Source organism: Vidua macroura, chromosome 11 (assembly GCF_024509145.1).
Source record: "Vidua macroura isolate BioBank_ID:100142 chromosome 11, ASM2450914v1, whole genome shotgun sequence".
Lineage (NCBI taxonomy): Eukaryota > Metazoa > Chordata > Aves > Passeriformes > Viduidae > Vidua > Vidua macroura.
The window spans coordinates 20712383-20738745 of NC_071581.1; the positions used below are offsets into that span (position 1 = coordinate 20712383).

A 26363-nucleotide genomic window follows, 5' to 3' on the forward strand; every position below is an offset into this window, starting at 1 on the left:
GACCCTGGATGCCCCCAGACTGTGGAGTTCCTTCCAGGTGAGATTCCACAGGGCCACGGGGTGAGGTCAGAGGGAGGAGAGGAAGCTTTGGGCACTTTGGTTTTTATCTCCCTGCTGTGCAAGGGTGAGGTGTGATTGCCAGAGGCTGGCACCGAGTCAAGGACCTTCCCTAGGCTGAGTCAGGCTTGCAGGAGAGGGAAATGTTTTCACTTGTTGACTGAAAACATGTATTTAGCTCCCCAAAGCAGTGAGATAACACATTCCAGTGGCTGCTCCGCTCCATTTCTGTAGGAAAAGATATCCCGGGAGCAGGATGCAAAGCACCCAGGCTGCAGGAAGAGGACTTTGTACGAACACCCAGTGAAATCCAAGGTATTGTTCCAGAGGCAGATCGTTATCTTAGCCAGATTCCTCGAGTGGGGTTGTCAGAAGGAGCTGCTGCGTCTCCCGAGCCACAGGAAATGTGTTTCTTGTTCTTTGTAACAGCATCTCCTATTCAAGCTTTGATCATAAATATGCAAATTCAGGCTAATCCTGCTCCCCCTGTTAGGCAGTTTGTCTCCTCAGCGTGTAACCTGCTGGAATATTCCCTGTGACTAACCTGGGACGCACTGCTGGAAGGGGAGCAGCTTTTAATGCTTTGTCTTCCCCTTTTTTTAATCTCTTGGCTTTCAAATGAGGATCTTTTGCCACCTGCAGAAGCCCAGGCTGGCTTTAAGCAAAGAGGACAAGCCCGCAGATCTTATCTCCCCTGGCCTATTTGCATTGAAGGCTGGACAAAAGCAGCAATTCCATAAATCCAGGCAGCCACCGTGGCTCTCCTGGAAGAATGAGGAAGCTGCAGGGCTCAGGGAAGGCTGTGTTCCCCTTCCCTGCTGATGTGCCAGAGCAAATGCTGCTTTCCTGGCTGAAAATCTGCTGGATTCAGGGCAGGGATTCAAGGTAATTCCTTTTAAAACCCCAGGGGGAGGAAATCTTGGGGAAGGCATCTCTTGCTGAGAGCTGGGAAGGCAGCACTGGGGATGTGTCTTACTCTTTTTTTTTGTTTGTTAGCAATTAATGACTTTCAGGATTAACTTTTTTTTTCTCCCTATCCACCAAAATTTGGAGATTTGGCATTTGCCTGCCCAGATGTTTTAACTCCCAACTTTTTACCTCATCCACGCAGCCTGAAGCACTTGGAAAAAAAGAATCCCGGAATGGTTTGGGTGGGAAAGGATCTTACAATCATCCCAGTGCCACCCCTGCCATGGGCAGGGACATCTTCCACCATCCCAGGCTGCTCCAAGCCCTGTCCAGCCTGGCCTTGGGCACTGCCAGGGATCCAGGGGCAGCCCCAGCTGCTCTGGGCACCTGTGCCAGGGCCTGCCCACCCTGCCAGGGAGGAATTCCTAATTCCCAAAATCCCATCTAAATCCGCTCTCTGGCAGTGGGAGCCATTCCCTGTGTCCTGTCCCTCCATCCCTTGTGTCCCTCTCCAGCTCTCCTGGAGCCCCTTAAGGCCCTGGAAGGGCTCTGAGCTCTCCCTGGAGCCTTCTCCTCTCCAGGGGAGCACCCCCAGCTCTCCCAGCCTGTGGGATTCTCTTTTCCCCACTCAACCCGATTTTCCAGAACAGTGACAAACATCCCCACAAGCAGATGGGTGCCAGGAGCCACGGAATCCCTGACCAGCTGTTCTGGGTCGCTCACAAGTGAGGTCCCTGCTCGCAGGGAATGCCAGGTCCCACATTCTCCCTGAGCTCATCACTCTGTGTGTGCATACAAGGATTTGGGGAAGCTTTTTCCCCATCCAGCAAGCCAAGCCGACTGCTGCTGGCATTTCCCCTCTTCCCATCTGCTCCTGGGATGTTCCCTCCCCGAGGAAAGCCAGTAGAGATGTAACAGCTCCAGCTCTTGCAGCTGACACGGGAGCAGGTGAGCGGTTCAGAGATCACCCGGCACAGCTGGAGCCAGGAGCAGACAGATGTGCAGAGCCCACCCCAGCCGTGAGGGGCAGCCCCCTGCCCCAGGAATTCCTCCAGCGAGTGGCAGGCGAGGAGAGGTGACAGTGACAGATGCAGGAAGCAGTGCCCGGTCTCTCTGCTCCCTGGCTCGGGGCCTAATCGCTGCACTCCGATGTGGGAAGCGTCTGGAGATGCCGCTGGAGGAGGGCACTGCCAGGGAGAGCCGGGATAATGCTAATGGAGGAGGCTGTTAGTGGGGTGGGCTTGCGGCTGAGTGCAGCCTGGAAAATGGCCTCGAGGGGAAATGCGCTCGATTTGAGAGCTCTGCTTCTCCTTTGGGTGGAATTCAGCTCCTGGAGCCCAGCTGGGGCACCCACACGAGCTGGTCCCTGTTGGGCTGCTCCCCTCCCATCCTGCCCGGGCTCTGCTATTCCCAGCTGGACTTGAACACCTCCACACATCCCGGTCCTGCAGCACAACCCCCTCCTCGCTTCCCCCACCCAGCCCTCCCGCAGCCGGCGGCGCTTTCTGCGTGCCCAAGGAGCCGCTGAGGGCTTTATCGATTTCCCTTTTTGATTTTTTTTCACTGTCGCTTTTAGACCACATTTTCACCCAGCCTTCTCCTTCGAAAGTCCACCCCAGCTGCTTCCCTTCCTCTTGCTTTCCCGTGGAAGGCGGCAGATCTGGGCAGACCTGGAGAGGACGGACACGGGGGGCTGGCAGGGCGGACAGCGCTCCTGCCTGTGGCACTTCCAGCCTGCCGGAGCTGGGATGAGGGAAGCAGGGCACTCTGCTCTCAAAAACACCCGGTAGGTGGGCTGGGGGTGAGGGGTCACTCCGGGAGTGCTTCCAGGCAGCGCCGCTCCGGCTGCAGCGGGATGCGGGCAGGATCCGTGCCAGGCATGGCCCGCTCTGCGCACGGCCAGCCCGCCAAGGCCGAGCGAAACGACGCCGCCCTTCCTAGAAATGCACCCTGGAGCTTAAAGGATGGACCTAATTGAGAAACTCTATCGAGGTTGTAGCAGCAGGGGATAAAAGGGAAAGCTGGGCCCAGATTAAGCTGGAGCTCAGCGAGCCGGGAAGCGCGGCAGCCGTGGCCAGGTCCCTAAGCCAATTCCCGGCCGTGGCCTCCCGGCTGAATCCATGCCGGGGGAGAGGTGCTTTGTTCTGGATGCAGGAGCTCTGTGCCTCAGGTACGTGCTCGCTCCCCCCTTCCCTCCCGACCCCCTCTGCAGCAGCTCCCGCCTCATCCCGCTGGATTTTCTCCGGGGGTGCTGCCAGCCCACGCGGTTCCTGCCGGTGTCTCGCTCTGCCAGTCCTGCCAAGAGCCGCTGCTTGGGGAATGCTGGAGCTGCTCCAGTTTCCCCGGAGCCTGCATCTTCAGCTGCCTCCTCGTGACATCCTCCTCCCTCCCTCCCTCCCTCCCCACGCCTGGCATCCCCTCCGGGTGCCACTCGCCAGCCCTGGTGACTCTGGATCTCCGGGAGGGAATTTCTTCTCCGCTCCCAGCACTGGTTGCCACTTCCAGCTCTGGCAAGCCCCAGGCGGGACCCTGCAGCCCCTTTCTGGGGCAGCTCCAGAGCCAGGCTGGGAGCAGCCCCTTCCCCTGCTCGGGCCAGAAGGGACGGGGGCAGGAGGGGACAGGTGGCCTCGTTGCTCCGTTAGCACGGAGCCAGGGTGACGTGTCACCTGCGTTAGCAGACCCTGCCACTCTGTGACCCAGAAAGCTGCTTCCTCCCCCTCCCTGCTGAAAGGGGAGCCCAGCTGGTGTTTGCAGGAGCAGCTCCTGAAGGGAGCCAGCAGAGCTGCTCCGGGCTCTCCGGCCAAAGCTTTTCTTGTGGCCGGTGTTTGCACAACGCGTCCCTTGTCCCTGCGGTTCCTCTGGCGCCTGGGAAGCAGCAGCTCTCCCTGCCCTCCCCCCGAAGGCAATGTGGGAGGCTGCCCTCCATCCTCACCCCCCCTGCAGGGCCTCAGCCCCGGGCCAGGATGGAGCAGGAGGGCTGGGAAGCAGCGGGAGAGGAGCAGCCTGGTACCAAAGGGACACAGGCAGGGCTGGAAACCAGCCAGTGACCACCTCGGGGGACAGCCAGGCTCCGGCCAGCTCTGCAAGGACAATCTTCCCCCAGGGAGTGAAGGTGGCTCCATACCCACCCACCCCCCTGAGCCCATCCTCGTCCTCCCCTGGCCAGCTGGCTCTTGGTGGGCTTTGGCCACTTGCCCTGACGTGATGCTCAGCAAGTCACAGCTCAGAGCCTTGTGACAGGAACCAGGATCTCCTGGGAGGGAGGAGACCCTGGAAAGGGGATGTTGAGCCCACTGGGCTGCTCCTGCTCCTGGCACTCGGCTCCTCCTGACCCTGCTCACCCAGCAGTGACCAAGGCACCACACCAGAGGGGCTCCAGGCGCCTCCCAGTCACCTCAAGGTGGACAACCCCCACTTTATAAACCTTCACAAAGGTTTTTGCTTTGTTCACCAGCCCCGGGGGAGGACAGGAAGGGGCGTTTGACGCTGTGTTTGTGCCTATCAGGTGTCAGCAGAGCAGCTGGAGCTGTGCGGCACCCGCAGAACTAACCACAGGTATTTTAGCAGCCTGGTGTTTATGTTTCCCATCCCTGCTGCAGCAAGACAATCGCTTTTTGTCGCTGTTGTAGCAACAACTGCTGCTCCAGGCCAGGCTAATTCCAGCCCTCGTGGGTTTGGGGCTGTTTGTTCTCACCCAGCAGCAGCAAACAGGTAGTTTTGGAGACAGGCAGTAAAACAGCTCAAGGTGGAGGCGGGATCTGTGCTGCTCTGGCTGGATTTGTGCTGCCAGGGAGCGATCCCTGGCTCCATGGGGTGCTGTGTGCTCTGAGTTTGGGATGGGATCTGCAAAGATCAGGTTTGCCAGGCTCTGCAGCTGAACAGGAGAAAAAAATCCACATAAACTGATTAATTTGTCCGTTTTCTGAGGGAAAAAGGGAGCTGTGGGTTGCAAATGTCTCTGCCCAGGACTGTGCCCGCAGCTGGAGCTGCAGCCTTGCCCCTGTGCCACCCTCCCCGCTCCTGGAGCTTTGCAATACCTCAGTTATTTGACAAATCGGAGGAGTCAGATCGGGAAGGAAATCAGCTCTTCCCAGATTTCTGATTTTCATCAGACATGGCAGGACCAAACCAGCAGAAAGTGGAGCAAAACCACCCGTTTGCTCTCCCTGCTGCCCTTCATGCCCACCCCAGCCGGGCTCTGATCCCATCGGAGACCTCCCAAACCCCTGGGATCAGCTCTCTCCCGAGCCCGGGGTGAAGTTCCAAGCTTTCCTTCCCTTCCCCTCCCTGCCTCCCGCGGCCGGGGGTGTTTAATGTGCGGCCGGCGTTCCCTGCGTTTGAACCGCTGCTTTTCACTCCGCCTGAAAAGGAGCCGGCGCGGGGCCTCGCCTCTTAATTGCGGAGGAGGGGGAACGTGGAAAAGCCTCTGGAAAAGCTTCTCCTGCTAATGGAAATGCAGGAGAAGGCGGCTGCTCCGGAGGCACAGCCTCCTCCCGGGCATCCTGCCGACCCGGAGCGCTCATGCGGGGAATGGTGAGGAAGCCGCTGGTGCCCTTCCCGCGGCCAGGCTGGCTTTGGGGCTGGGAAGGGGAAAAGATCCTTCCTGGAAGCTGGCGAAGGTGGAGGTGCTCCCAGAGGTTGATGTCTCTTGACACCAGGACCTCAGGGATGCCGATGGGTTGGGTGCGGACACTCACTGGCCCTTTCGGGGCACTTGGTAGCCCTCAGGCTAATTGTAGGGATGTTGGATGCCCGCGGGCTTTGCCGGCAGCCCAGGGCACTCCTTCCCCTCTCTGTCTCTCGGCTCTCGACTGCCTTGTGCAGCGGGGTGAGAGTAAAGCCGCGTTTCCTCATCACCCAAGGGCTTTGCCGGGCACGGATGGGCTCGGAGTGGGGGCTGGATGGGAGGAGCCGGGGCTCCGCTAACCTCATTAACCAGGTTCCCAACCAGCCTCGCCAAACCCAAAGCCGGCCGGCTGCCACCTCCTGAGGGCACCCCCGTGCCAGCCTCCGGCACCCAGGAGCAGCCGGCTGCGCTGGGAGGTGGCATGCGACCGCGGGCATCGCCCCTCCGGGCACCGGGTAAGTGCCACCCCCTCGGAGCCCCGGCTTTGTCCCTTCTTCCCCTTCCCGGTGCAGCCTCTGAGTGTCCCCCCTGCCCGGGCGGCTCGGTCCCCGCTCCAGTGACGCCTGCGATGAGTGTCTGGGGCTTTTTGGAGCGTGAACTCGTCGGGATGCAAACATTTCTAAACATTTCTCTGGCCTGGTGCTGGCACACGGGAGAGGAGTTGGAGCCCCAGCAGCGAGCGGCAGGAATCCCGCTGGAATGCTGGCAGGGGGAATTCTCCACCCAAATTCTGGCCCTCGGCCGTGGGGAGGGGGCTGCTGTGTCCTCTGCAAGGGTTTGGCCAACAGGGGGTGATCCCAGAGGATGAGATCGCAGAGAATCAGATCCCAGAGGGTGAGATCCCAGAGGATCAGATCCCAGAGGATCAGATCCCCGAGGATCAGATCCCAGAGGACACCCCCTGTGCACAGAGCTGGGTGTCCCCAGCGTGACCCTCCTCTGTCCCCAACTGGTGTGAGCCACCGGCAGGTGCCAAAACCCACAGGATTTGCCACAGAACAGATTTCTTGGTATTTGGGCAGCCTCCAGCAGAGCTGCAAAGTGAGGTCCTGGGGAGGACTCCACTCCCCAGCCCTGAGGGGGGGTCACAGCTCAGGCTGCACCTGGGGAACTGATAAAAATACAGAACTAAAAGCAGAGGTAGCGAATTTTCACTTCCCCTTGCAGCCGACCCACCTCAGGGCTTCTTGTAAAGGCAGAGGTCAGGCAGGGGAGCAGAGGCTTTCCTTGGCTCTCTGTGTGGCCCAGAGCTTGGAGGAGCCAAATGAGTCACTGACCCTCATCCCAATAAGCTTTTCCCAGCAGCTGTGGGAGGAGGGGTGAAGATTTCCCAATAAAGGGACGTTTTTTCCGCAGAAAAATTGTCAGCATCTTGAAAAAAATGATGTCCCCCAGTGGGAATTATGCATCCAAAAGCTCTGGGGACATCAGGGATGCCCAAGAGGAGCAGGATGATGTGAATTCCAGCAGTGCATCCCAGCAGCTGCTCCGGCTCAGCCCGAGGGAGGCAGCCCTGGGATCATCCCTCAGTTTCCTGTGCGTGGACTCGGGGTTTTCTCTGCAAGAACCAACCTGAAACCAACCCAGTTCCTCCTGCTCCCAACCTTCTCATCCTGAAATATTTGCAGCCCAGACCCCAGGAGTGGAGAAGCTTGGAGATGGGACCACTCACCCAGCACCAGGCTCCTTCTCCACCCTCCCAAAAAGTTCTTCCTGGACCTCCTGGGCCCAGGTTGAGTCACTGACGTGCCGTGACATCACTCGTGGTTTTGCGAGCGAGCAGCCGCGTTTCCTGTGGCTCCTGGTAGACACAGACACGCAGGGAGAGATGTGAGCTTGCAGCTCCTGCTCCTTCCTCCCCCCCAGGATCGCTTCCCTCAGGCCTCTCCTCTCTTCCCCAGCGCCAGCGGCGAGGGCCGGCGGCGGAGCTGGAGAGCTGGATCCCGCTGAGAGGATGAAAACATGGGGCTCAAGTTTTCCTGCCTGAAAGGTGAGTTTGGGATGGGGCTTTGGGGTGGTGCTGCTCCCTGAGGGCACCTGAGGGATGGTTGTTCCCGGAGGAGATCTAGGTGTGGGCGGGATCGGTGTGCTGGAATTTCTGAAGTCCCACGGGTGACCTGTTGCACCTGGATCACCCCGAAGAGGATTTTCCCAGCTTTGTTTTTCCCAGCCCCGTGCTTGTCCTGCACCTTTTGCTCTGGAGAATCCACGGGTTAAGGGCAGCCCTCAAGAAATCAGGTGGGTTTCCTTGGAGGCAGGCAAGGGCTGCTCGGGGACACGTGGGTGGGATGCGGGGCTCAGCCCAGGGCCTGGGTCCCAGCTCCCGGCCTCCAGGCTGGCCCCAATCATCCCTCACTGCTCCACTCTCCCCAGGGATGCTCCAACCAGGAGCTCCTTCCCCAACTTGAATTTTCTTAATGGATTTAGGCTGGGAATGGCGTCAGGGATGTCTGCACAGGGGCAGAGTGGGAGCTTTTAGTGCTGCTGGCCTCGCAGGGCGAAGGCTGGATATGGCATCTCCCATTAGCTCTGCATCCCTCTGACTCCTGCTAATCGTCCTTGGGGTCGTTAGGGATGGGGTTTAATGAGGATCCCTCTCCAGGATGCAGGGCTGCCTCTTCCCTGGCTTTTCCCAAGCCCAAATTCTGTGGGATTCTGGTTGTGATGGGCGCAGAGTTGGATGCATCAGCCAAAAAATGAGCTCTGCCCCCTCTCCGCATGAGGGATGTTGGGAGGGAGTGGCTGGGGGGATTTGGGGTCTCACAACCCCCCCTGTCCAACAAGGGATAACTGAAGAGGGGAAGCAAGCAGCCAGGGAATGCCAATCCTGCCCCAAATCCAGGACAGAGCCTCAAAATGTTCCCCCATGCTTCCAGACCCCTCTGATGAGCTTGGAGTCTGGAATAAAAGGAAAGACCCTCCCCCTTTTCCAGCTCCCTTACATAAGGCAGGGCTTTATCCTTAATTAAAAAGAGATTAAAAATATCAGTGTCTGTCCCCTCCGGGCATTTTCTTGCTTGGGAAGAGCTGAAACCTCCCTGGATGCCGCCTGTGCCGCACGGGGCTTTTCTCCTGATTAAAAAAGCAGATTAAAGCGATCTGCTCCCCTCAGGGGGGGTGGGCTGGGCAGGTGGTCGAGGAAGGGGGGGGGGATCCACCTCTGAAACCCCCCGAAAATCCAAGGTGGATCCAGGGGAGGAGACGTGAGGTTGCTGTGGATTCTCCAGTGGCTCGTCACGGGTTGACACTGAGGAGGGCGGGGAGCTGGGGGATGCTGCAGCCCGGTGCCTGATCTCCTTCTATCCCCCTTTTATCCCCCAAATTTCCCCAGGCTTGAAGATGTGCGTGAGCAGCGGGAACGGCAGCGACGGGACCCCGACGGGGCAGAAGCACCTGCACGTGCCCTCCATCATCGTCACACCCCCCACGCCCACGGGGACCACGCTGTCCCGCGAGGGCCGGCGCGGGGAGGGCCCCTCACCCTGCAGCCCGTGCTGAGAGGGGACACGGGGGACACCCAGCCCGGCAGGACCTGTCCCCGCTCCGTCGGGATGGAGCCGCAGCCCCCGGGGCACGGCTGGGCCGGATGCAGCTGCCAGGGACACGCGGGGCACCCACGCGGGTGGGTTTGGACGCCAGGGACTGGGGTTTGTCCCTTTTCCTAACAGCACCGGCGAGGGGGATCCCCCCACGGTGAATAAAACCCGCACCCCCAGTTTGGCTGTTGTCAGCACACGGGGGGGGGATTGGGTTGTGCGCCCCAAAACACGCCGGCACCACCCTCCCGGAGCCACCCTTGTGCCCGTGGGGGGCCAAAAGTGGGGCCCCCGCCTCTCCACGAGGGATTGAAGAATCCATTTCGGCAAACAGCAGCGGGAAAATGAACTCGGCGTCGTCACCCGCGTGCCGCCGGATCGGCCGCATCCCGGGAGGGAGCCGGGGGCGAAGCTTCCCGGGGAGCGGCGGCACCCGGAGCCGGCGGGAGAGGCGGGAGTGTGAAAGCAGATGGAAATTTAATTTTTTAATGACAGCAGCAGATGGCAAAAGACACGCGAGGGGAGGCGCAGCGCTGGGGGGAGACGTTCCTGGAGCGCCCAGCACGTGCCGGCGGCACCGGGGGCTGCTCCGGGAACGGGGGCTCGGGGACCCTCCTCGTGCCACCCGTGGTGGGGGTGGGTTGGGGGTCCCCAAGGCTTGGCTCCCACCCCAGGCTGGGGGTTACGCTCAGCCCAAGGGTCGTGGTTGCTCCATGGGTGGGCCCAGGGCTGAGCCCGAGGTGGTTTGGGAGAGGGACTGGGGAGAAATGGATTTGTCTGGTGGGGTCCCATGGGGACTTGCAAATGGGATGCAGCTCCCCCCAGATCATCCAGAAACCACCTGGCTGAGCTGGGTGTGGGGAGGAGGATGGATGGATGGATGGATGGATGGATGGATGGATGGATGGATGGATGATGGATGGATGGATGGATGGATGGATGGATGGATGATGGATGGATGGATGGATGGATGGATGATTAGATGGAAGCACGGACGAGTGATGAAGGAGTGGGTAGGTGGATAGATGGATGGATGGCTGGGTGAATAGTTGAGTGGGTGGATGTGAGGATTGAAGATGGATAGATGGATGGATGGATGGATGGATGGATGATGGATGATGGATGGGGAACAGAGGAAGGGGACAGGTGAGTGATGGCAGGTGCCTGAGCATGGGTGTCTGAACAGGGGCCACTGAAGAGACAGACAGACGGACGCTGACGCTGGTCTGTGCACAGGACAGCGGCTGCTGGGGCCAGGGCACCGTCCAGGCACAGCCACGCCCAGTCCGTGTCACCCATCCCGGTCCGTGTCACCCATCCCAGTCGTGTCACCCACCCCGGTCCGTGTCACCCATCCCGGTCCGTGTCACCCATCCCAATCCGTGTCACCCATCCCAGCCCGGCGGTCGCGGGGACCCGCGCGCGTTCCCGCGGGGTCGCTGCCTCTCTCGGCCGCCAGGGGGCGGCAGTGGCGGGCGCCGCCGCTCCCGCGGCGCCCCGGCAACAAGTGCCGAGCGCTGATTGGCCGAGCGCCCGCGGGGAGCGCCGCGATTGGTCCCCGCGCCCCCATCCGGACCTCCCCCGGCGGGGCAGCGGCCAGAGCGCGCCGCGCGCAGGGCAGCCAATCAGAGAGGCGTGCGCCGCGGCGACAGAAGGGGGCAGCCAATCAGCGTGCGCCGCGCCGCGCCAGGCCCCGCCTTTCCCCGAAGACCGCGAAAACGCGCAGGGAGGCGGGAGAGGGGGACGGTGGGCGGGGCCTGGGGGCTGCGCGGCCAATAGGGAGCGAGGGCGGGCGAGGGCGATCCCGGCGCGGTCCCGGTTCGATCCCGGTTCGACCCCGGTTCGATCCCGGCGCGGTCCCGGTTCGATCCCGGTTCGATCCCGGCCCGGTCCCGGTTCGATCCCGGCCCGGTCCCGGCCCGGCTCCCCCCGGGTCCATGGAGCCGGCCGAGGTGGAGTTCCTGGCCGAGAAGGAGCTGGTGACGATCGTGCCCAACTTCAGCCTGGACCGGATTCACCTCATCGGGGTCGGCGGGGCCGGGGGCCGGGCAGGGACAGGGGCTGGAAGGGGCCTGGGGCCTTGGGGACACGGCCTGGGGTGACCGAGAGCGGGTCTGGGGGGGCTTATGGGGCAGGGCAGGCTCTGGGTGTGTGTTGGAAATTATGTCTGGGGAATGGGGTTTAAGGGATTGGGTTCGGGAACAGGGGGAGGAGATGGGGGATGGGTTTGGGATGGAGGGGTGAAGGGATTCGGGAATGGCGGGCAGAGGGGGGACGGGGATGGGAGAAGAGGCAGTGCGGCCCCCAGGAGGTTGGGGAGGGGGCTGCGCTGTCCCCCACGCACATCTCTGGGGCTTTGTGCAGCCCCTGAGCCCTGGCTGGGAGTGCCCGGCTGTCCTGGGCGCTGGCCAGAACCTGGGGAGCCTCTGGGAGCTGCGTGTCCAGGGAGATGGGATTTGCAGCTCCTGTGAAACACCTTGGAATAAAAGGAAACGTTGCTCTCCAGGGAGATGAGGGAAAGTCTGAGAGCAAGAAGTGAGAGGAGGAAATGCAGGATCAAATGTTTGACCCAGGCTTTTCCAAACCCTCTGGAAACTCTCACCACGTTAGCAGACAGGCTCTGTGCAGTCCAAGCCCCGGTTGTTGCCCGCCTCTCTCATCCTTAATTTGTTTTCCAGGGGGATCTGGGTCCCTTCAATCCTGGCTTGCCAGTGGAAGTGCCCGTGTGGTTGGCCATTAATCTGAAGCAGAGGCAGAAGTGTCGGCTCATTCCCCCGGAGTGGATGGATGTTGGTGAGGATGGAGGCTCTGGCTTCAGCTCTGGCCTTCAGTGGGTGCAGCAGAAACATGGAATTAAAAATAATCCTTTTTTCAGCATTAGTGGGGAGCTTAATTCAAAAGCACAAAGCAGCTGGGAGAGAAGGATCTCATGTCCCACCACTGAAATTCTTTATTTACTCTGAGGGTGGTGAGGCTTGTTCAGAAGAAGCTTTAGGGACTTTGGGTCACAGAATCTCAGAATTTTTTAGGTTGCAAAAGCCCTCCAACCTCACCAAGTCCAGCTTGTGCCCATCTTGTCACCAGCCCCGAGCACTGAGTGCCACCTCCAGGGATGGGACTCCAAACCTCCCTGGGCAGCCCCTTCCAGTGTTTAACCACCCTTTCAGTCCAGGAATTCCTTCTGATGTCCAACCTGAACCTCCCGTGGCAAAACCTGAGGCTGTTTTCTCTCATCCTGTCACTAATTCTTGGGAAAATCCCCGTCAGGAGGGAGACCTCGGAGGCATCCGTGTCCCTTGTGTGCCTCCTCGCAGGAGCCTTTTCCTGGAGGCTTGGACACTGAGCTGATCCTACAGAAACAACGTGGGTTTTTCCTGGGGAGGGAGGGAAAAAAAGAAACCACACAAAAGCTGAGCATCCCTGGTTGTATTTTAGGGAAGCTGGAGGAAATCCGGGATCAGGAGCGGAAAGAGGACACCTTCACTCCCATGCCCAGTCCCTACTACATGGAGCTCACCAAGCTGCTGCTGAACTAGTGAGTAGGAGCTCAGCTGGGCCATTTTCCACCCCGCTTGGTGTGAGCACGGACGATTTTTCAAGCTTTGCTTGGCAGCAGCCCCGCAGGGCGGTGGGGAAAAGGGACGAGTTGAGGGAGGGTTTATCCCTCAGCCTGCCAAGATTTCGCAGCAGCACTTCCCTCACGGTAACTCTGCCTCTCAGGAGCTTGGGGGTGGCTCCTTCCCCGGCCTCACAATTGGGGCTGTGCTGCTTTATTGAGCAGCAGCTCGGCGTGGAGGCCTGGAGGAGCCGCAGCACGTTCCACGGCTGCAATCTGTTCAGCAGCCTCCAGGCTTCTTCCTTGGCTCTCCTTCAGGAGGAAAGCTCCTCTTCCCTCAGCCTGGGAAGCAGGAGGCCAGGGATATTCCGAGCCTGAGCTCCTGCCTGCTGAGGCATTTCACTTGTGAAATGTGCTGGCTGGTATTTGCCTCAGCGAGGGCTCTGCTGACTTTTTAAGCCCTCGATTAAGCAGGGTGGGCACTCCAGCTCTGGCTTTTCCCTCTGGAGAGGAGGCTCCTGGCGTGCTGCTCCTTCCCAGCTCGCTCCAGCAGCCCTGACAGCTCTGTCCGTGCGCATCCATCGCGTCTCCCAGCTCCTTATGGCAGCACTGAATGGCCTCAGCGGGGTGGTGTGGCACATCCCATCCACCCTTCCAGCTTAACTCTCCCCGATGGAGCCCTGAGCTGGGGATTTCATCCTGCCTGAGCCCTTGGATTCCCCAGCTGGCCGTCACTTTGGCGGGGTTTGGGGCCCTCTGTGCGCCTCATACCAGCTGGGCAATTAAAGAGCAGAAGGATTCTAGTGACAACCAGCTGCTGCATTGGAGCTGAGAAAGAAACCATCCCAGAAATCCCAGCAGGACAAGGAGCAGAGGGGATTTTAGTGTGGGGTCGCAGGTTTTCAGCCAACTGTCCCGGGTGGGTGTCACCACCCGGTGACAGCAGCCCTCGGTGACACCACGCACCCCCTCAGAGCCTGCTCTGACCCTGCCTTCCCTTTCCCTGTGCCAGTGCCTCTGACAACATCCCCAGGGCGGACGAGATCCGGACGCTGGTGAAGGACACGTGGGACACGCGCATGGCCAAGCTGCGCCTGTCCGCCGACAGCTTCGTGCGGCAGCAGGAGGCTCACGCCAAGGTGTGCCAGGAGCTCAGCCCAGGAGGGACCCGGGGCTGCTGGGGGACGGGGGATGAGCTGCTGGGGGAAGGCTGCCCTGGGGCGTGCTGGTCCTGGCTTGTGTGTCACTGAGGAGCTGGGGTTGTGTGCGGAACCTCGTGGGCCAGGGGCAGCTCCCTGCGCCTTGTGGGAAGCAGAGGAGTCGTGGAGTGGTTTGGGGTGGCTCTTGAAGATCTCCTTCCACCCCCTTGCACACCTTCCACTAGGCCAGGCAGGTGCAAGCCCTGTCCAGCTTTGTCCTTGAACACTTCCAGCCATGGGGAACGCTCTTGAAATGGTGCTCGGGTGCTTCTCTTGCCCAGGGCTGGCAGCTGGGTCAGTCCCTTGGGGTGTCAGCAAAGGGAGCTGTGGGCTGTGAGCTGCTTCCCGAGTGCCTTGTCTTCCCAGATCCTGTTATTTCCCCTTTTAGCTGGATAACTTAACCCTGATGGAGATCAACAGCACCGGGACTTTCCTTACCCAAGCCTTGGATCACATGTACAAGCTCCGGACTAACCTCCAGCCTGGCGAGAGCTCCCACTCCCAGGATTTCTGACAGGGAGCTGGGAAGGAGCTGCAGCTCCTGGGCAGCTCCCACCTCCCTGCAGGGACCTCCAGCCTTCAAATCTCCCCTCAGGGCCAGCTGGGAATTGCCCTGGAGCTGCTGGAGCATCCCCAGAGCCTCGGTGCAGGCCCCCCCGCCACCCCCGGGGGGTTTTTTGCCCTCCCTCCCCCTGGGGTTTTTATTCTCCCCCCTGGGGTTGTCCCCATCCCCCCTTGGGGCACTTTTGTCCCCCCTCCATTTTTGTCACCCCCCAAAACCCAACACCCAGCTCCCCCAGAACACAACCTGTCCATGTCCCCTCCCCACCCCACAGGGACATCTCGGTGTCACCTCCCAACCCCGGGGGTCCCACCCTCCTGTCCCTCCCCCCCTCCCCTATTTACAGCTCTGGGATGTGGCACCGAGGGTGACACAGGACGCAGGGTGAGCCTGGGGACATCAGCTCTGTGTCACTCTGTCCTGTCTGGAGTCACCGTGCCCTGTCCTTGTCCCCGTCCAGGTGCCCCCCCAGTGTCCCAGCTTGGTGCCACCACATCCCCTCACCTGTGGCACAACTCCTGTGACCACGTCCTGCCCATGAAACACTCCCTGTGTCCCCTGGCAGGGTGGCACTTGTCCCCTGTCTGTGGCACAGTCCCTGTGTGGCTCACTGTCAGTGTGTCCCCATGTCCTTACAGGGCACCAACATTGTCCAGCTGTCCCCACCACGGTGTCCCCTTAGGGCATGAAGATGCCCCAGCTGTCCTTGTGTCCCCAAGTCCTGGTGCCACTTCCCCATGTCCCCTGGGGCACAAAGAGCGGGCAATGCCACTGTCCTCATATCCCCTGGGCAGGCAGTGCCACTGTCCCCACATCCCCTGGGGTACGAAGAGTGGGCAGTGCCACTGTCCCCATGTCCCCTGGGGCACAAAGAGCGGGCAATGCCACTGTCCTCATGTCCCCTGGGGCAGTGCCACTGTCCCCATGTCCCCTTGGACACAAAGAGAGGGCAGTGCCACTGTCCTCGTGTCCCCCGGGTTGGCAGTGCCTCTGTGCCCATGTCCCCTGGGGCACAAACAGCAGGCAATGCCACTGTCCCCATGTCCCCTGGGTGGGCAGTGCCACTGTCCCCATGTCCCCTGGGGCACAAACAGGCAGTGCCACTGTCCTTGTGTCCCCTGGGGCAGTGCCACTGTCCCCACGTCCCCTGGGGCACGAAGAGCGAGCAGCGCCACTGTCCTCACGTCCCCTGGGGCACGAAGAGCGAGCAGTGCCACTGTCCCCATGTCCCCTGGGGCAGTGCCACTGTCCCCACGTCCCCTGGGGCACGAAGAGCGAGCAGTGCCACTGCCCCATGTCCCCTGGTGCAGTGCCATTGTCCCCTGGGGCACAAACAGCAGGCAGTGCCACTGTCCTCATGTCCCCTGGGGCAGTGCCACTGTCCCCACGTCCCCTGGGGCACGAAGAGTGAGCAGTGCCACTGTCCCCATGTCCCCTGGGGCAGTGCCACTGTCCCCACGTCCCCTGGGGCAGTGCCACTGTCCCCACGTCCCCTGGGGCACGAAGAGCGAGCAGTGCCACTGTCCCCATGTCCCCTGGGGCACGAAGAGCGAGCAGTGCCACTGTCCCCATGTCCCTTGGGGCAGTGCCACTGTCCCCTCGGGACGCCGGCCCGGGGTGGCTGTGCCGGTGCTCGGTGAGGTCGCAGCTCCCGGAGCCGCTCTTGCCGCAGTGGCCGCGGCTTCTCCCCGGTGACTCTGGGCGGATCTCTGGGCTTGTACTTCAGCGAGGGAACTTCTGAGGGCAGCACAGGCCACACACTGCCTTGAAAGCCATAAATTTCGAGGCGGTGCTTCCATGGATTTTCTCAGAGCCTTGGGAAAAAAAAAAAAAAAAAATGAAAGGAAGATGTGCCGGCAATGAGGTGTCTGCTGGGGAGATCAGCTGGGAAGCAGATCCATCTGCTCTTTGGAGGACAAAAGAAAATGGTTTTCCCTCTCAGATACCAGGCTGTGGGGAAATACCAGAATATCAACCTTCTTTATTTTTGTAATATTTGGGGTTTTAAGCTGAAACTGTCTGTAAAAAGAAAAACGATAATAAAAAACATAATTGCAGCTGAAGAACGGCATCAGATAAATCCTGGGCTGTGTCACAAACAATGCTTGGAAAATCCTGCAGCTCCCCTTTGGCTCTGGCCCCATTTCCCTGCGGCAGAGCGACAGGCAGGGGTGGGATCCAGGGCAGGATCCAGGCAGGATTCAGGGCAGGATCCAAGCAGGATTCAGGCAGGATCTGGGGCGGGATCCAGGCAGGATCTAGGGCAGGATCCAAGCAGGATTCAGGCAAGATCTAGGGTAGGATCTAGGGAAGGATCTAGGCAGGATCTAGGGCAGAATTCAGGCAGGATCCAGGCGGGATCCAGAGCAGGATCCAGGCAGGATCTAGGGTAGGATCCAGAGCAGGATCTAGGGCAGGATCCAGACAGGATCTAGGGCAGGATCCAGGCAGGATTCAGGGCAGGATCCAAGCAGGACCCAGGGCAGGATCTAGGGCAGAATTCAGGCAGGAGCTAGGGCAGGATTCAGGTGGGATCTAGGCAGAATTCAGGCAGGATTCAGGGCAGGATCCAGGCAGGATTCAGGTCAGAATTCAGGCAGGATCCAGGCAGGATTCAGGGCAGAATTCAGGCAGGATCCAGACAGGATCTAGGGCAGGATTCAGACAGGATCTAGGCAGGATTCCGGTGGGATCTAGGCAGGATCTAGGGCAGAATTCAGGCAGGATCCAGGCAGGATTCAGGAGGGATCTAGGGCAGGATTCAGGCAGGATTCAGGAGGGATCTAGGGCAGGATTCAGGCAGGATCTAGGGCAGAATTCAGGCAGGATCTAGGGCAGAATTCAGGCAGGATCCAGGCAGGATTCAGGAGGGATCTAGGCAGGATCCAGGCAGGTCCAGGCAGGATCCAGGCCGGCTCTGGCCGGAGCAGGGCTGTGCTGATGATTATTCCTGTGCTATGATTATTCCTGGTGCCCGAGGGTGCCAGGCTGCCAGCGCTGCCCTTCCCCGAGCATCTGGGCCAGGCTCCCGCTGCCATCTGTGCCCGCCTGCCCGGGCTGTGCCCTGAAGGGCTGGCACCGCGGGGAGGATGGCAGGAATGACGGCAGGAGCTGCCAGGGAATGCTCGGAGCGTTCCCAAGGGAGAAAGGATTCCTTGCCGTCGTTGTGGAAGAGTTTATTTTGGGGTTTTTTTGGGAGGATGTTTTCAGGAATTACAGCAATATATTCATAAATACCTAATTACTACATTCAACAGATAATATATTACATTACAATTAATTCCAACAAGGTACACGTTGAACATGTTTAGGGTTGGGTTTTTCTCTTTTTTTTTTTTTTTTTTTTGGGGGGGGGAGGTTTGGGGTTTTTTTTTTTTGTTTTCTTTCACAGCATCCAACCTGCCCCCAGCAGGCTCTGCCTTCCTCTCCTTCCTCCCAGCCCTTCCAGGCTCTGGCACAGCTGCTCCAGCAATTCTGCACGGACACAAATGCTCACCACAACCGCGGGGCATGGGGAAAACTGGTCCAAAACCCCCGAATCCAGGCTGGTGAGGAGGGAAAGTCGGCACTGGAGCTTCTACAAAGCGAGGCTGCATCCCAGCCAGGCTCCTCAGCACGGCGAGGGAATAAATTGCCAATGATTTTCCATCCCTGGCTTCTTCCCCCTCCCTCTGCCACGGCACACAGGAAGGGAAAGGAGCGGAGCAACGAGCGAATTTTGCCGTGTTAAAATTCCCTTCGAAGCCCGCAGTTGGCAGCGGTGAGGCCAGAGGCTGGCGAGGCAATTGGGGATTTAAAAAAGATTAAACTAATTTCTGTCACAAGGGCATTTTGCTTTTTAATCTTGCCCAGCTTTTTTTTTTTTTTTTTTTATTTGGTGAAGCCAATGAGAGAGCAGGGAGCAGGGGGGGCGTGGGGGGGGGGGTTAATGCTTTTCTTTGCCAGTGCAACGAGGGAATTTAAAGCAGGAAGCAGAGGTCACCTTTTCCCGGAGATGTGAGCTGGTCTCGTGGCGAATTAAAAACAATTTCTAATAAATAATTTAAAAATAACAATCAAATAAAAGGGCTCCCCCCGGGGGAGGGGAGGTGGGGCACAAGCTGGTTTTTAGCAAGTGGCTAAAAATGGCACCAAGCCTGACCCTGGTGGCACCAGGACATCCCTGCCCGCCTGCGGGCACAGCTCCACATGGATTGTCCCCAAAGTGCCACCAAGACACCCCACAGGACCCACTCTCCCTGTGCCCAAACTGCCTGAGAGCTGCTCTGATTGTCTTGGTATTTTTGGGGGGGACAAGGACACCCCAGTGCCACCCACCCCTCAACCCTCCCCACCCTCTCCGTGCAATTCCTTGGGATTTTTCCTTTGGCAGACGGAGCCTGGGCAAGGCTCCGACACCACCCGGCACCGTGACACCCACGACGACCCAGCTGGAGCAGAAAAAGCCCCAGAAAGCAAAGAAAAAGGGTAAAAATAAAAAACAAAACCACAGGAGGGTGGAAGGGCTCAGCTTCTCGAGGGGACTGGTGGTGGGACAGGACCTGCCCCAGTGGAAAAGGGGATTTATTTTCCCTGGGTTTCAATTCTTTTTAAAACATTTCAATATCTTTTCTGGCCCGACCAGCAGCAGTACAAACACTAAAAGCGAGTTAATCTTCTTGCCAAAAGGAATAAAACCAAACAAACTAGAAAGAAAGTAAAAACAGGGAGGGAGAAGGAGCGGAGGGGGGAAGGGGTAAAGGAAAAAAAAAAAGCAGAAACATCTTAAAAAAAAAGGCAAGCTTTTTATAACAATAATTAAAGCAATAAAAACATACAAAACTTTGTTGTTTTTTAATATATATACACAGTACAAGGCTGAAGCACCTTTTTTCTTTTTTCTTTTTTTCCGCCTGCTCAATCCCAAAGCCGGGGTGACAAAGTGACCCCGCGCGTGTCCCTGCCCCTTCCCCGCCAACCAGGAACAAAAAGGGACCTTCAACCAGTTTATTGACTTTATTTTTTGATAGCGAAGTGCATTTCCAGGGGAAACCCCGGGCTGGGGGTGCCGTGCTGGGAGAGGGATCCGGCAGCACTCGGGGCCCCGCCGGGTTTAGTGTTGTCGGTGGAGTCTTTCATTGTCTTTTTTTTTTTTTTCTCCTTTTTTTTTTTAGAAAAAAAACCAAAGAACCAACAAAAATGAGCGTTATAAAGTGTGGGTGGGTGGAGGGGGGCGCTTCAGAGCCGTGGCCCCCGGAGGAGGGGACAGGAGGGGACATGCCGGGGGCTGCTGGCCGTGGGATGGGCTCCCGGCTCCACCCGGCTCCCGTTTGCTTCATGCATGGCACATTCTCTTTTTTTTTTTTTTTTTTTTTTTTTTTTTTTGTGTTTTCTTCCTTTTATTATTAATGATTTTGCTGTCGTGGTTTGTTGTCTCTTTTTTTTTTTTTTTTTTTTTTTGTTGCTTTTTTCCGTTTGGTTTTTTTTTTTTTTTTTTTTTAAATTTTATTTTTGTAGCTTCAAACCTCCCAGTGAAAAATATTAAATATTCAAGGTAATAAAATAGATTATTATTTCTAGACTATATGTTCGGCCTGGCCCAAGGAGCGTCACCTGGGATACCCCTTGAAATAACCCCTAGACCACTGCATTGCAGGCAAGGCAAGGCACTTCCGCAGGTGATCCAGCTCGGCTTGCAGGCGCTCCCGCTCCGACACCATCTTCTGCTTCTGGGTCCTCAGCTCCTGCGGGCAGCCAGGGAGTGGGAATGGTCAGCGGGCACCCGACAGCTCCAGGGGAGGGGAAGAGCAGGGGAATAGTGTGGGGGTGCTGCAGGGAATGGGGCAGTGCAGGGAATGGGCAGGGAATGGGGCAGTGCAGGGAATGGACAGGGAATGGGGCAGTGCAGGGAATGGACAGGGAATGGGCAGTGCAGGGAATGGACAGGGAATGGGGCAGTGCAGGGAATGGACAGGGAATGGGCAGTGCAGGGAATGGCTGCTGGGAATGGGGCAGTGCAGGGAATGGAGCAGTGCAGGGAATGGAGAGGGAATGGGGCAGTGCAGGGAATGGGGCAGTGCAGGGAATGGCTGCTGGGAATGGGGCAGTGCAGGGAATGGGCAGTGCAGGGAATAGGGCAGTGCAGGGAATGGAGAGGGAATGGGGCAGTGCAGGGAATGGGCAGTGCAGGGAATAGGGCAGTGCAGGGAATGGAGAGGGAATGGGGCAGTGCAGGGAATGGGGCAGTGCAGGGAATGGGCAGGGAATGGGGCAGTGCAGGGAATGGGGCAGTGCAGGGAATGGACAGGGAATGGGTGCTGCAGGGAATGGGGCAGTGCAGGGAATGGCTGCTGCTGGGAATGGACAGGGAATGGGGCAGTGCAGGAATGGGGCAGTGCAGGGAATGGGCAGGGAATGGGGCAGTGCAGGGAATGGGGCAGTGCAGGGAATGGGCAGGGAATGGGGCAGTGCAGGGAATGGGTGCTGCAGGGAATGGGCAGGGAATGGGGCAGTGCAGGAATGGGGCAGTGCAGGGAATGGGCAGTGCAGGGAATGGCTGCTGCTGGGAATGGACAGGGAATGGAGCAGTGCAGTGAATGGGGCAGTGCAGGGAATGGGACAGTGCAGGGAATGGGCAGGGAATGGGTGCTGCTGGGAATGGGCAGCACAGGGGACGGGCAGTGCAGGGTTTGGGATATAGCAGGGGATGGGCAGTGCAGGGAACGGGGCAGTGCAGGGAATGGAGCAGTGCAGGGAATGGGCAGTGCAGGGTTTGGGATACGGCAGGGAATGGGCAGTGCAGGGAATGGGCACTGCACAGGATGGGTGCAATGCACGGGAGGATTGGGGTGCCCAAGAACATCCCAAGAAGGTTGGGTGCTCACAGAGCCTGGTGCCCAGGGCACGACATGCCATAGGGATGGGGTGTCCAAGTGATGGGGTGCCCAGGGGATGGATGTCCAGGGGATGAGTGCCCAGGGGATGGAGTGCCCAGTGGGAAGGGCATCCCTAGGGGATGGATGTCCAGGGGATGAGTGCCCAGGGGATGGAGTGCCCAGTGGGAAGGGCATCCAGGGGATGAGTGCCCAGGGGATGAGTGCCCAGGGGATGAGTGCCCAGGGGATGGAGTGCCCAGTGGGAAGGGCATCCAGGGGATGAGTGCCCAGGGGATGGTGCTGTCCCCACTCACCGCCATGCTGTGTGACAGCTGCTCGGCCGTCAGGCTCAGGGTGTAGTGCTGGGCCTCCAGCCGCCGGCACTGCGTCTGCAGCACCTGGCGCTCCAGGTTTTGTTCTGCAACATCCAAAGGACAAGGGCTGAGCACTGCCTCCTCGGGCTCCTTGCACCACCCATGGAGGGTGCCAGCCTGGCTCTAGGCTCTGCCCAGCCAGCAGTGATTGCCCCCAGCATCCCAGAGCATTCCCAACCCTGGCACTGCCTGTAGGGAACCTTTAGGTCCCACTGGGAGGACACCGGGCAGCTGTGAATACACTGATTTTTCATGCATACGTTAATTTTTGCAAAAACAACAACAGTGCCTGTTGCCTTCAAGCTGCTCCTGCACTTCTGGAGATTCCCCCAGTGCTTCCCCAGCCCATCCCAGCAGGAACCACTGACCCCTCCCTCAGGAAACTAAAGCACAAATCGGCATTTTAACCCTCCCTGCCCAACACCCTGCACCCCTTACCTTCTATATGTTCCTGGTAAGCTTCAAAAATTGCCTCGATCCCTTGCCACTTGGGCCTGGGGTAATCTTCCTCCTCTTCCTCCTCTTCCTCCTCCTCCTCCTCGTCCTCAGAGGCGGAGTCCCGGGGCAGGGGGGGCAGTGGCCGGAGTGGCCCCTCGGCCGTGCCGTTGTGCGGGGCCCCGGCCAGGCGGGTGGACACCTGCAGCTCCGGGATGTTGTAGTGGATGGAGGTGTCCAGTTTGTGGTTCTGCTCCGCCGTCAGCGCCGCCGTCCCCGCTGTGGGCAGCCACAGTCAGCCCCTGCCCGCTCCCCACGGCCCCTCGAGGCATTAATCCCACCCTTCCCAGACTTTTTGTGGGCTTACAGGTGGGGTTTTATCACTCTTTGTGCGCTGGAGTAGTTTCACTTCTTTCAATCACTCAACTGAGTGAGTTTGGAGGCTTTGGGGCTGTATTTTCCCTAATTTTTAGCTTCGGCAATGAGCTCATGGGATGCTCCAGCATTGAGGTTGCCAGTGCCAAACCCTGGTGGGGGGACAAGGGGGTGATATCCCAGTACCCAACCAGCTTCCTGCATCCCTGCTTCTTTTTCTGGACATCAGGGAGAATTTCTTGACTGGCAGGGTTGTTAAACACTGGAAGGAGCTGCCCTGAGAGGTGGTGGGAGCCCCCATCCCTGGAGGGGTTCAAGGAGGGCTCGATGTGGCACTCAGTTCAGAATCTTACTCTCCTGGATTCTTAAGTACTTTAGATTTGTAAATTAGGCTTGTAAGGAAGTTACTGTTTTGTGGTATAGTAAATTCCATATGAATCCCTCGCTAAATTGTTTTAAGTTGTCAATTAAGTTTAAATGCTGTTAAGTTTAAGTTAAGTGCTGTTGGGCCTTTAAACATAGCCTGTTGATCAAGTCCAGGCTCAGTTTAGCACAGGGATCCACTCTGAACTTGTGACTCAACACGAGGGTGTTCCATATTCCTTTTTGTCCTTACCCCTTCCTATCCTTACCTCCTCCAGCCTCCACACAGATTACTTGGGGTTTACTTATTGACTTTGCATTTTTGTTTCCTTTTCCTCAGAGTGCTTTAACCATCTAATAAACAGGACAGAGGACCTCGCCAACAAACTTTGTTGTGACACTGTTTTTACACTAAACCCGGTTTTGCTGATACTTTTGCTGGCGATTCTTCAAGTGACTTTTAAAACAGTATTTCCCAACAACTTCCCCGTTACCTTTGTGCTTCTGCAGCGCCTTCTGCGTGGACTGCAGCACCGACTCATGGAACTGGTGGGCAAACTCCTCGGCAATGAAGGGCTCCCAGGGCTTGCTCTTGCCGTTCATGCTGTGGGACAGCGGCACCGGGATGTCCTTGGGGAGGGGACCCCTGACGTAGCTGAGGATGCTCAGAGCCTTCTTCCCGGGGTGCCCGTCGCTCAGCCGGGGCTTCTCCGGCGCCGTGCCCGACTCCTTGGGCCTCGGTGGCTCCTGGGGCCTCAGCTGGTCTAACCTGGAGGCTTCTGCCACCTTCGGCGCCTCCGGCACGGAGACGGCGATGCCCACGGGTTTATCCAGGTCCAGCAGGAGCGGTGGCACTGGAGGCTCTTTGGGAAGAGGAGGAGCAGTTGGCTGCAGCCTGGACTCCGTGCACCCCTCAAGGCAAAGCTGTTGCCCCCCCAACCCAAGACCCGGGGAAGGACTTGGGGCGCTTACCAGTGCCGGGGGCACCGGGGCTGTCCCGCGGCGAGCTCTTCACCACCACGGCGGCCGGCGTGGTCTTCTGCTTCATGGCCTGGAGCATCTCCACCAGCTTCTCCTTGTCTGCGGCATGGGAAGCTGAGGTTTAGTGTAGCCTCTGCTCAGCAGAGCAAGCTCATGGCCCCAGGCAGATCCCCCGCGGCACCCCCAAGCCCGAGCGTGCGCGGGCCATGGCTGTTACCTTTCCTCTTCTCGGCGCTGATGTGCGTGAGGTTGAAGATGGTGAGGAAGCGTTTCTTCTCCTCGAAGTTGGGGCTGTTGTTCATCTCGTCGGGGCTGTAGCGGGTGGAGAGCGGCAGGCGCGGGGAGGGCGTGCGGCGCTTGTTCTGCACCGTGGGCGGAGAGGGGCTCCGCTCCCGCAGCATCCGCCGGCGCTTGCGCCGCTTCTGGCTCAGCAGTTCCTCCTTCTGCTGCTGCGTGGTGAGGCCGAAGAGCTGCAGGAACTCCAGCTTCTGGGGCGACCAGGGGGAGAGCAGAGCAGGGTCATCCCCCATCCTCGCCTTCATCCCCATTCTCATCCCCACGCCCGCTGTCATCCTCATCTTCATTCCTATTCCCATCCTCATGCCCAGCCTCATCCCTGTTACAATCCTCATCTCCATTCCCATTCCCATCCCCATTATCATTTCCATTCCCCATCCCCATTCTCATCCCCGTTCTCCCCATCCTCACTTTCATTCCTCTTTGTATCCCTATCCTCATCTTCATCACACCCCCATTCCTGTTCCAATGCCCATCCTTACTGCCATCCTCATTTCCATCCCCATCTCCATCCCCACCCTCATCATCCCCATCTCTAACCCCCTGGTGCCTCTGCACACATGTGGGGATGGTGGCTGCACTGGGCACTGGTGTAAAGGAGGGGCTGCTCCCCCAGGGGACAGGGAGGGGACAGGGGGTGCCCCCAGTACCTCAGAGGACGTGTCCAGCTTCAGCGGGGGCTGCTCAGCCACGCAGCGGAGATGGGCCCGCACCTCCTCCTCGTCGCTGTCGTCACAGGAGTCATCCAGGTCGTAGTAGTACCCTGGGGATGGGGAGAGGCTGCTGAGAGGCTGGGAACACCCTGGGGACCTGCTGGGACCGCGGGGAATCTTCTGGGACACAGGGGAACCCCAGTGGGGATGGGGGTGCAGCAGGGCAGGATGTCAGAGAGGAGTGATGTGGGGGGTGCAACCCAATGGAGCCCTGTCCCCTCTCCACCAGCTGTGGGATGTCAGAGGGCATCGCCCATCACTCTGGGATGAGTGGCAGGGGGTCAGTGGGGCACAGGCTGGGGACACTGTGGCAGAGCCCCCATCCCACTGGAGTGGGGACAGCAATTCCAGCCCCTCCCAGCTCTCCGTCTCCTCCTCGCCGCTATTCTCATCCCCACTCCAGCAGCCCCATCAATATTTAAAACCCTCTTATTAGCTCCAGTTCATCATTTATTCATCGGGCATGTCTGGAGCGCAGGGTTTACCAAACCCGCTCGGATGCGGGAACGCCGGCATTCCCGGGAGACCCCCGGCCAGGTCCCGGTGCCAGGGGGGAAATCCCCGGACCCTCACCTTTCTCACGGGCCTCCCGCCGCCGGCGCTCCTCCAGGTCCAGTTTGCTGACCAGCCTGCGGTGCTGCTGCACGAACTCGTCGTAGATGTACATGGGGTCCTGGGCGCGGGGCTGGGGGGGCCGGTAGGGCGAGCTGGGCTTGGTGGTCTCGGGGAACGCGGTGGCCGGGGCTCTCTGCTGGCTCAGGATGCTCTGAGTGGACTTTTCCAGCTCAGCTAGGAAGGGGGTGTGGGTGAAGGCCCCGTGCTCCGGGGCGCCGGGCTCCCGTCCCGGGGGGTATTTCTCCAGAGCATCCCTCTTCCTCGGGCCCTCCTCCAGCTTCTCCGGGCAGAAGACCCTCTCTGCCTTCACCAGAGGGATGCCCTGGCGGCCGGGCTCGAAGGGCGCTGCGTGGCTGTGGAGGGCGTGGGGCTCGGGGAGGCGCCGGGGAGGGTCAGGGGGGTTCTCCATCAGCGAGACAGGGTTCCAGAGGGACGTGGTGACGGGGTGGTGCTGGGGTTTGGGGGAGATGAGGGGTGGGGGCCCGCCAAAGTGCTGCCCTGGCTCCCGGCTGCTCGGCTCGTGGCGGCTCGATCCCAACCTGCGGGGAGAGGAGAGCACCGGAGAGGTGAGGAGCTGGCACTGCCACCGGAGAGCTGGCAGCGCTCCAGCCCCGGGGGATTTTGGGGAGAAACGCGCCTGTTAGGAACACCCAGAGGGGTTTGTGCACGTGGGGCTGCCGCACTTGTCCCCTTCACGCCACAAACCTGAGGGGTGGGGGCAGAGTTAAGGCTGTGCATGGGCAGGTTGAGCATGGGTGTGGCTGAATCCTAGGTGCACGGGGCTGGAGACCCCAGCCCTGACCCCTGCGTGGGGACAAGCGAGCCACCAGTGCTGCCACAGCCCCGTGGCGAGGGCAGCACCCCGGCGCAACCCTCCTCTGACAGCAGGAGCCGGAGCCAGCCCGTTTAC

At 59.3% G+C, this 26363-nt stretch overlaps 2 protein-coding genes and 1 long non-coding RNA gene across 7 annotated transcripts in view; 2 read left to right on the plus strand and 1 right to left on the minus strand.

Moving 5' to 3' along the window:
* Positions 1-5539: 5539 nt before the first annotated feature.
* Positions 5540-9308, plus strand: LOC128813085 (uncharacterized). The gene is made up of 3 exons (XR_008438905.1): positions 5540-6048; positions 7495-7583; positions 8925-9308. It is a non-coding gene; the product is annotated as an uncharacterized LOC128813085 (long non-coding RNA).
* Positions 9309-10934: 1626 nt separating this feature from the next.
* On the plus strand, positions 10935-16289 carry GINS2 (GINS complex subunit 2). Of its 3 annotated transcripts, XM_053987842.1 has the most exons (6): positions 10935-11156; positions 11808-11922; positions 12565-12664; positions 13698-13824; positions 14273-15543; positions 15791-15810. In XM_053987842.1, the coding sequence occupies exons 1-5, from the start codon at positions 11067-11069 to the stop codon at positions 14396-14398; spliced, it is 558 nt and encodes a 185-aa protein (XP_053843817.1). In that variant the 5' UTR covers positions 10935-11066; the 3' UTR covers positions 14399-15543; positions 15791-15810. The 3 variants fall into 3 exon arrangements, with proteins under 3 accessions (XP_053843817.1, XP_053843816.1, XP_053843815.1); XM_053987841.1 differs by lacking the exons at positions 10935-11156; positions 11808-11922; positions 12565-12664; positions 13698-13824 and having other exon boundaries at positions 14404-15356; positions 15470-15543; positions 15787-16289; XM_053987840.1 differs by lacking the exons at positions 10935-11156; positions 11808-11922; positions 12565-12664; positions 13698-13824 and having other exon boundaries at positions 14404-15543; positions 15787-16289.
* Positions 16290-19210: 2921 nt separating this feature from the next.
* Positions 19211-26363, minus strand: part of GSE1 (Gse1 coiled-coil protein) — a 99826-nt gene continuing 92673 nt past the window's right edge. For 2 of the 3 annotated variants that reach the window (XM_053987836.1, XM_053987839.1), the window contains 8 exons: positions 25412-25992; positions 24776-24888; positions 24046-24316; positions 23820-23942; positions 23342-23710; positions 22113-22388; positions 21615-21718; positions 19211-20169 (listed from right to left, as the gene is read on the minus strand). In XM_053987836.1, the coding sequence (XP_053843811.1) occupies positions 20035-20169; positions 21615-21718; positions 22113-22388; positions 23342-23710; positions 23820-23942; positions 24046-24316; positions 24776-24888; positions 25412-25992 (1972 nt within the window). In that variant the 3' untranslated portion in view covers positions 19211-20034. The remainder of the gene's footprint in view (positions 20170-21614; positions 21719-22112; positions 22389-23341; positions 23711-23819; positions 23943-24045; positions 24317-24775; positions 24889-25411; positions 25993-26363) is intronic. The other variant, XM_053987837.1, reaches the window with a different exon arrangement.

Coding starts and splice junctions, on each gene's coding strand:
- GINS2 (XM_053987840.1), top strand. CDS start 14,699: ATGTCCCCTCCCCACCCCACAGGGACATCTCGGTGTCACCTCCCAACC. Junction 15,544..15,786: donor CCCTGGGGCACAAACAGGCA/GTGCCACTGTCC, acceptor CACAAACAGCAG/GCAGTGCCACTGTCCTCATG.